The 9,852-nt window shown below is 41.4% G+C and overlaps 1 protein-coding gene across 1 annotated transcript; it reads right to left on the bottom strand.

Annotated features, from left to right (window-relative positions):
- Positions 1-2,812: 2,812 nt before the first annotated feature.
- Positions 2,813-9,561, bottom strand: LOC105013532 (putative protein 2). Its single transcript, XM_010875098.4, has 6 exons — positions 9,324-9,561; positions 8,964-9,131; positions 7,371-7,462; positions 7,113-7,221; positions 4,339-4,470; positions 2,813-4,223 (listed from the first exon to the last, which is right to left on the bottom strand). Exons 2-6 carry the CDS (start codon positions 9,057-9,059, stop codon positions 4,074-4,076), a joined length of 579 nt encoding a protein of 192 aa, XP_010873400.1. The 5' UTR covers positions 9,060-9,131; positions 9,324-9,561; the 3' UTR covers positions 2,813-4,073.
- Between the last annotated feature and the right edge of the window lie 291 nt (positions 9,562-9,852).

Raw genomic sequence — 9,852 nt, 5'->3', positions numbered from 1 at the left:
AACAACATAGAAACAAATAAACAATCTGCACGTTAAGTTACTGGACAAAACCAGAAATGTCATCTTGGGAAACCAGGAAGCAGGTTTGTAAAACAAATCAATCTAGTCTATCCATATTAGCAGATCATATACCTTATATTTCTAGGGCAGTTCTGTGACTAGATTGACCCACATCCATTTGTGAATATACAGTATACATAGCCAAGAATCATTATTTACAAGGGCCTTATTTGTTCAAAACATGTTTTGAATAAAATGCCAGATGGATTAAAATGTCTATTTTGCATTTTGTTTTTGTAGAACTGGACAAGTGGAGAAATCTTTATACACTCACCTAAAGGATTATTAGGAACACCATACTAATACTGTGTTTGACCCCAACAAGGTGCTGAAAGCATTCTTTAGAAATGTTGGGCCATATTGATAGGATAGCATCTTGCAGTTGATGGAGATTTGTGGGATGCACATCCAGAGCACGAAGCTCCCGTTCCACCACATCCAAAAGATTCTCTACTGGGTTGAGATCTGGTGACTGTGGGGGCCATTTCAGTACAGTGAACTCATTGTCATGTTCAAGAAACCAATTTGAAATGATTCGAGCTTTGTGACATGGTGCATTATCCTGCTGGAAGTAGCCATCAGAGGATGGGCACATGGTGGTCATAAAGGGATGGACATGGTCAGAAACAATGCTCAGGTAGGCCGTGGAATTTAAACGATGCCCAATTGGCACTAAGGGGCCTAAAGTGTGCCAAGAAAACATCCCCCACACCATTACACCACCACCACCAGCCTGCACAGTGGTAACAAGGCATGATGGATCCATGTTCTCATTCTGTTTACGCCAAATTCTGACTCTACCATCTGAATGTCTCAACAGAAATTGAAACTCGGCACAGCCATCAACAAGGCATTTTCGCCCACAGGACTGCCGCATACTGGATGTTTTTCCCTTTTCACACCATTATTTGTAAACCCTACAAATGGTTGTGCGTGAAATTCCCAGTAACTGAGCAGATTGTGAAATACCGGCCCGTCTGGCACCAACAACTATGCCACGCTCAGAATTGTTTAAATCAACTTTCTTTCCCATTCTGACATTCAGTTTGGAGTTCAGGAGATTGTCTTGACCAGGACCACACCCCTAAATGCATTGAAGCAACTGCCAGGTGATTGGTTGATTAGATAATTGCATTAATGAGAAATTGACCAGGTGTTCCTAATAATCCTTTAGGTGAGTGTACATTGAGTATGTCTGTATTGCTGTATTGAGTATTGCGTTCTTGCCAGGTGGGCTCTCATTGCCACTGATGCCCTCCCTCCAATGCCTTTCAGGGGAAGAGTCACTGGCTTGTTGTTGTCTCACTATTGCGCACTTGTGCAATTGGGCTGTACTCTGCTGGCAATACTCGGCCCTCATTCAGGGTGGTTGCGGTTGGTGGGTGTGTCCCTTTGGTTGATACCTGGCAATGTGGGTGGATTTCCTGCCTGTTGGGCCCTGTCTGGTCCTCCCCCGGGTATGGCCACAGTGTCACCGGACCCCCTCGTCTCAGTTCCAAGGTCTTACGCTGCTATACTATTGTGCTGGGGGATTGGGTCAGTTCTCCTTCTCCACTATAAATTGTTGTGGATATGAGGAATGCATTTTCTGAATTTTCCCAGTCTCCTCCCGTTTTAAACTTTAGGAGGACATGAAGTCCTGGTTCACACCTGTGGAGTACCTGGTTTGGGGGCCTGTTGCTGTCCCTGTCCATCTGGTCATACTTCTGACCTAGTCTAAATTTAAATAGACTCTGGATATAGCCCACATGCATGTATTCATTATTCCAATTGGAGTCTTAATATCTCACCCGGCACAGCCAGATGATGACTTGTCACCCCTCTGAGCCTGGATCCTCTCTAGGTTTCTTCCTAAAATTTGGCCTTCTTATGGAGTTTTTCCTAGCCAGTGAAATTCAACACTACTGTTGTTTGCTCCTTGGGGTTTAAGGCCGGGTGTTTCTGTAAAAGCACTTTGTGACAACTGCTGTTGTAAAAAGGGCTTTATAAATACATTTGATTGATTGGCATTTGCAAGGCTTTGGATATCTTTTTATATCCCTTTCCATCTTTATGAAGTTCCATTACCTTGTTATGCAGTTCTTTCCTGCTCCCCATGGCCCCGTATCTAGCCTGCTCAGTGCATTCACGGGAGAGTTGCCAAATTCATTGACTATTTATACACAGACACTAATTGCAATTTAAAAAGCCACAGGTGTGACAAATTGACCTTTAATAGCCATTTTAACCTGTGTGTAACCTTGTGTGTCTGTAACAAGGCCAAACATTCATGGGTATGTAAACTTTTGATCAGGGCCATTTGGGGGATTTCTGTTATCATTATGATTTAAAAAGGAGCTAAATAACTATGTGATAATAAATGGCCTCATATGATCACTCTCCTTAAATAAAAGACCGTTTTTTTTTTTTTGCATGATCAGTCATATTTTTTAAATCATTGCCAAAATTTCACAAATTCTGCCTGGGTATGCAAACCTATGAGCACATCTGCATATTCATTTTCCAAAAAAAGGCGTGAAGTATGCTTTCTAGATAGATTTTCTTTACATGGGTGTTGAAAGCTTAAGGCGGGTGTTGACTTTCTACATGCATTGTTTCAGTTACCCATTGACAGCCAGTGTTCTATTATAATCAATGGATCCCAGTTCTACCTAAAACAGTGTCACTATTAGGCCTATACACATGACCGAATTATGTACTGTGTCACCATCTGGTGGTCATGAACATTAAGAACGAATCCAAAGCTAAGGACTAAAGAAGCAGGCAACAGGAGGTTTATTATGTCAGTAAAAACAAAAGCGGAATCAATCAACCCACGATACATTGATTTCACCGAATCACATGAAGAGGATGGATAAGCTGAACCAATAGAACATTTTATTGTTTTCCAAAGACAGTGTGAATGAGAAACAATGTAATAAAACCTGTTCTCAAAGAAAACTTACTGTACGAGTTAAAGTACACAAGCTAAAACATAGATTTACAAAGCATAAAATGCATATAATTTAATCAATTCTCAAAGTATGTTCACTCAAAAAACACTCACCAGCATGGCTTAATATATTGTGACTGGAAATGTCCAGTGCAGACTATCTCAGTGCAAAGCTAATGGGATGTGAAACACTGACTGCATATTTCATATTTCTCTGGAATCATGTAAATCCATTAGCGATTGGAATCCCTGTAGTTCCACAGGAGTGACTTAACAGTGTACTACTACATCATCAAAAACATTATAAGCCATTCACCATACTCAAAGATCCATAGACTTACCTGTACTGCCGGAAGAAACAGCCTCTGAAGACTTCTCTCTCAAAGACAACAAATCCCATCCCAACAAATCCCAATCATAATATGCAAATATATATTCATTTTGTGTCTTCAAGTGCATAAACATCCCTTTCCATGGAGTGTGATGCAAACTAATAACTGGTTCTGCTGTACCATGCTAAAACTAGAGAATGACCATTGCTTGGCACTAGCTAACGAAGAAAAACAATGAAGCCTGTTTTTAGTGATTTTACAATTCACAGCTGTTAAGTCTACATACGAGATCTATACCGCTGAGAGAGCTTGTTGAAAAACATTAGTGCTGCAATTGTGAATGACTATCCAAAAAAGGTTTGGAACTCAGAACCAGTTACATTCTTGTAAGATAAATTTTTAAACATCCAGTTTCATGGTACCATTGCATGCAGATGACGCAGAGATGATCATTCAATACAAACTTCCATTAAGCTTAGTTTGGTTATGCTTCTCGTACACATCTATCCCATCTATATTCATATGCTGCTGAGTCATTACAGCATCATTGTGTGCTATCATTCCTAACAATCTCCCCATAAGACTGGTACATAAACTAACCTGGCTGTCCCCATGGTATTCATTGAAATGAAAAAAGGGGCAGAAAACCTGAACAACGATGGAGCTGGTTAATAACATTAAAACAGTTGAGGTGGACAAAGCTTGGGGGGGTCTCTTCTGAAGACTGATCTGAAGTCAGCCATTTGGGTTTAACTAAGCATCTTGTGTCGGTCAAAGACAGTCTTGCGCTGTTCTTGGACCTGTTTCTTCCAACGCTGCTGTGCCCCATCTACTCTCTCCAGTACGGTGTTACCTCTGCCCTGTGCAACAGCGCCTCCTTCAGGCTGAGGCTGCAAGTCCTGGAACAGAACACACACAGAAAGTAACATATAGGATTTTTTTAAATTTCATGTCCTTCCAAATTCACACGTGATCAATTCAACTGAGCCCATGAGCATTTTAATGTGTCTCTACCTCTGAGTCGTCCTCGTTGTGAAGGGGCTGGATGTAGGGGTCATGTTTACGGATGAGAGGGTCAACCAGCAGCAAGAATAACATGTAGAGTAGCAGAGAACCCACAACTGACAGGTAGATGATGATGGTCACCTGGGAAACATTGGACATGGCAGCTTGGATTAAAACAACATAGAAACAAATAAACAATCTGCACGTTAAGTTACTGGACAAAACCAGTCTATCCATATTAGCAGAGCATATACCTTACATTTCTAGGCCAGATCAGTGGCTGCAATATGGTAAATGGATTGACAGCTAACAAGCTTATGGAAGAAAGGCAAGAAACAATTTAATACTCATTTCAAAATATTAGTGATGCCTGGAAACTGACAATTTCACTAGAGTTATGAAACAACAGGGGTTAGACAAAAGTCCATCCTAAAGACTCATTTCTTGTTGTCATTTATTCTGAAATAAACTGAAATATCCCCACATCCATTTGTGAATATACACTATACATAGCCAATAAATCATTATTTACAAGGGCCAAGCAAAACTGTAATCAATGGTTCAGTTTCCTTAAACATCCATTACAAACATGGGGGTGTGAGTGGGGTCACTGGAGAGCTTTAAGTTGGGGATATCCTGGGGATGAAAGCCAGACGAGGCCGGCCAAGTGATGTTAGCAAGCAATGACTGCTGGAATGGAGATAGCTTTGATTCAATCTGCTGCTGACATCCTCTGCCACTTCCTCCTCAACTCTGCCACTTCCTCCTCAACTCTGCCACTTCCTCCTCAACTCCGCCACTTCCTCCTCAACTCCGCCACTTCCTCCTCAACTCTGCCACTTCCTCCTCAACTCTGCCACTTCCTCCTCAACTCCGCCACTTCCTCCTCAACTCTGCCACTTCCTCCTCAACTCTGCCACTTCCTCCTCAACTCCGCCACTTCCTCCTCAACTCTGCCACTTCCTCCTCAACTCTGCCACTTCCTCCTCAACTCCGCCACTTCCTCCTCAACTCCGCCACTTCCTCCTCAACTCTGCCACTTCCTCCTCAACTCCGCCACTTCCTCCTCAACTCTGCCACTTCAACTCTGCCACTTCCTCCTCAACTCCGCCACTTCCTCCTCAACTCTGCCACTTCCTCCTCAACTCTGCCACTTCCTCCTCAACTCCGCCACTTCCTCCTCAACTCCGCCACTTCCTCCTCAACTCCGCCACTTCCCCCTCAACTCTGCCACTTCCTCCTCAACTCCGCCAATTTAGGTGCTATATAACAGAACAACAGCAAAGAACCATTCCATAAGACCTGATGCTTGTATTGTGGTTACTGGACCTATGAAAATGTAATTTTTATCATAGGTACATTTCAACTGTGAGTGACGGGATCTAAAACAAAAATGCAGAAAATCATATTGTATGATTTTTAAGTAATTAATTTGCATTTTATTGCATGACATAAGTATTTGATACATCAGAAAAGCAGAACTTAATATTTGGTACAGAAACCTTCGTTTGCAATCACAGAGATCATACGTTTCCTGTAGTTCTTGACCAGGTTTGCACACACTGCAGCAGGGATTTAGCCCCACTCCTCCATACAGAACTTCTCCAGATCCTTCAGGTTTCGGGGCTGTCGCTGGGCAATTTTTTGTTTTAGATTCCGTATCTCACAGTTGAAGTGTACCTATAATACAAATTACAGACCTCTACATGCTTTGTAAGTAGGAAAACCTGCAAAATCGGCAGTGTATCAAATACTTGTTCTCCCCACTGTATACAGTGTCTGCTGTAAGTATTGGGACAGCAAAGGAATTGTACTTTATTGGGCTGAATAGTAGTGACATTTGATTTAAAATCAAACAAATACAGTTAGGCTGAAGTATAGATTCATTATTTTAGTTTTTTTGTGTACATACTGTTTTCACCATTCATAAATGACATTCCCTTTAACATACAACTTATTAATGTGAAACAGCTACAAAATAAATCAAATGTCATCAATAATGTTGTTTGGTCTAAAAAGCTCAAACATAGCACTTTAATACTGACAGTTTTTTTTGGCTTTGGGTGTTAATATGTGTCACTTGGAAAGTCAAGTATTGGGACAGCAAAGAATTGTAATTTTTTTGGCCTAAATACTTGTGACATTTTATTTGAAATCAAACTGATGTAATTTGGTTAAAGTACAGATTCACAGCTTATATTTGAGGGTAATTATGTACATACTGGTTTCACCATTCAGAAATGACAACCGTTGCTGTAAAGCAGTGTTTTTATGGCCAGGCGTTCAAGTCCTGGAGGCACAATATAGAGACAATGCGAAGGGGTTCAACAGAGGGCAGCCCAATTAGATTGAGCATTGTTCTAGTTGGATGTTGGACTGGGCTGCCTCATCACGCAGCGCTGCAGCGACACCTTGTGGTCAGTAGAGCGCTTGCGAGCTTAGTCACGGTTGTTAGCTGGGAAAGGAGTATACAGATGAAACATCCACAGTTTGTGTGTCTTTTTGCCTTCATCTGGCCTCATTAGCAGCAAATTAAAGGCCAACTGAAAGGCATGTTGTTATCATAAATCTGATAAAAATCTGGAGATGGACTCGTCCAGTCAAAAACGTTCCACTCTTTTGGCCCGTCTACGCTCAACGGATCGTTATTGAATCTGTTCCCTTCCCTAAAGTGTTGAACACTTTGCTCCTTCCCTGTACCATTTCCGGTTCTGCATTGCTGGTGGGGAGTTCTGAAGCGGAGGTACCAGTGGAAAACCTCACTGTGAAACACTGTGAAGTACCTTAATCGTGTTGCTACTGCGTTCCTCGTACTTGCACTCACACAGCAGACAGTAGGCTTCAATGTCATGGCCTGGTACTGGCATAGGATCCACCACATGAAGACAGTTACTTGGGACAGATGGATGAAATATTATAATTGGTTAAGGAGGTAACAAATACATTGCCTGGAAAATGTTGTATTGCATGACAATAAAAATAAATAAATATATATATATAGGGCACTAAATGTAAAACTTATGCACTGGAAAGTCCCTCACCAATCTTTTTGAGTGACATTCCTGTTGTAGATGTGTCCAGTTATGTTTCTGTATGACGGACAGATACACTTACAGCGAACATCTTCAAAACTCTGTGAATTAAAATGACTTGTTTCTACAGACTTCTTTAAAACATACCATTGTTGACATTCATCAGAACATTACAGTCAATAAAATAAAGCAGCAGTTCCTACACTGAATAAAACTATAAACACACTTTTGTTTTTGCCCCCATTTATCATGAGCTGAACTCAAAGATCTAAGACTTTCTCTATGTACACAAAAGGCCTATTTCTCTCAAATATTGTGCACAAATCTGTCTAAATCTGTGTTAGTGAGCACTTCTCCTTTCCCGAGATAACCCATCCACCTCACAGATGCGGCATATGAAGATGCTGATTAGACAACATGATTATTGCACAGGTGTGCCTTTGGCTGGCCACAATAAATGGCCACTCTAAAATGTGCTGTTTCACTGTATTGGAGGGATGCATAGTTGATCAGGTTGTTGAATGTGGCCTGTGGATTGTTGGTCCACTCCTCTTCAATGGCTGTGCGAAGTTGCTGGATATTGGCAGGACCTGGAACACACAGACGTATACGCCGATCCAGAGCATCCCAAACATGCTCAATGGGTGACATGTCCGGTGAGTATGCTGGCCACGCAAGAACTGGGATGTTTTCTGCTTCCAGGAATTGTGTACAGATCCTTGCAACATGGGGCCGTGCATTATCATGCTGTAACATGAGGTGATGGTCGTGGAAGAACGGCACAACAAAGGGCCTCAGGATCTCGTCACGGCATTCAAAATGCCATCAATAAAATGCACCCTTGTTCGTTGTCCATAACACACGCCCGCCCATACCATAACCCCACCACCCCCATGGGCCACTCGATCCACAACGTTGACATCAGCAAACTACTCACCCACACGACGCCCTGTAAAGTGAAAACCGGGATTCATTTGTCAAGAGAACACCTCTCCAAAGTGCCAGACGCCATCGAATGAGAGCATTTGCCCATTCAAGTCGGTTACGACGACAACGAACTGCAGTCAGGTCGAGACCCCGATGAGGACAAAGAGTATGCAGATGAGCTTCCCTGAGACGGTTTCTGACAGTTTGTGCAGAAATTCTTTGGTTATGCAAACCAATTTTTGCAGCAGCTGTCCGGGTGGCTGGTCTCAGAGGATCTGGGAGGTGAAGATGCTGGATGTGGAGGCCATCTAATCAGCATCTTGATATGCCGCATCTGTGAGGTGGACAGATTATCTCTGCAAAGGAGAAGTGCTCGCTAACACAGATTTAGACAGATTTGTGGACAGTATTTGATAGAAATAGGCCTTTTGTGTACATAGAGAAAGTCTTAGATCTTTGAGTTCAGCTCATGATAAATGGGGGCAAAAACAAAAGTGTTGCGTTTATAATTTTGTACAGTGTATTTACGCTGTTGATTCATTAGTCTTGGTTTTTCATTTTGGTCAGGTCAAATGCTTTAGGCAATTGCAACAATGTGGCAAAACAGCTCAAATATACTGTATCTGGAACTCAGGATGGGGAACATCTAAGGCGACGGTCCAAATATTGACGTACCTTACTAGCGCTAGCAAAGAAAACTACTTCGCAGAGCAGAATAAACAGTAGACCAGATAACAGGGACCTGAAACCATTTTCTTTCCTGGATGACATGGTAAACAGACCGGTATAAACCTCAACGTGTTCTGGAGGTAGTAAACCACGGCCCGGTAGTACCAGATTCCTCTGAGGAAGAGGACACAGACACATAACATCTCTAATAGCACGTTGTTAACAAGGATAGCTATTCTTACATACAAATCAGTCATTTTTGTCCCACGGGTTTGTTATAGCTACATATTGAAATAAACAAATTACAACTACTGTCCACAGAACAAGACCAATAATGTCATACAGTAGCTAGCTAGTTAACGTTACCTAGGCTACTGTAGAATCGCTGGCTAGATCTGTTAGCATGATGTCAACATGGACTTCTTTGAAGGCTCAGTCGTAGTGTTATCCGTGTGTACATATATATATATACGTACGTGGTAAAAAAAAAAAAATATATATTTAAATTCCACAAAAGGGAATACAAATGTATTAACTTAGATGTACGTTAAAATTTGATTTCGGACCCACTGGTACCGACAAGTATTATGCCAGTAGAACTAACGAAGACGTCATAACCGTATTATAATGAGGAAACCTTCAAAACACAAGCGCCAGTGTAAAAATATTTCATTGGTATAATTCGTTCGAAAGGGTACTGTAAGTGTAAAGACAGACCATTTTTTATGTTGTTTTCTAATGAATGCAACAATGAATGGAATAATGGAACAGGTTTTAAATAAAATAATTTAAACAACAATAGTAAAGAATACTACAGAAGAGGATTAGTGCCAAGCAATAATAAAAAATAAAAAAAACTATCTCGAGATTAAAGTCATTATAATACGAGATTAAA

The sequence above is a fragment of the Esox lucius genome, chromosome 12 (genome assembly GCF_011004845.1).
Source record: "Esox lucius isolate fEsoLuc1 chromosome 12, fEsoLuc1.pri, whole genome shotgun sequence".
In the NCBI taxonomy this organism is placed as follows: Eukaryota; Metazoa; Chordata; class Actinopteri; order Esociformes; family Esocidae; genus Esox; species Esox lucius.
This window is presented reverse-complemented; position numbering and strand designations above follow the sequence as displayed.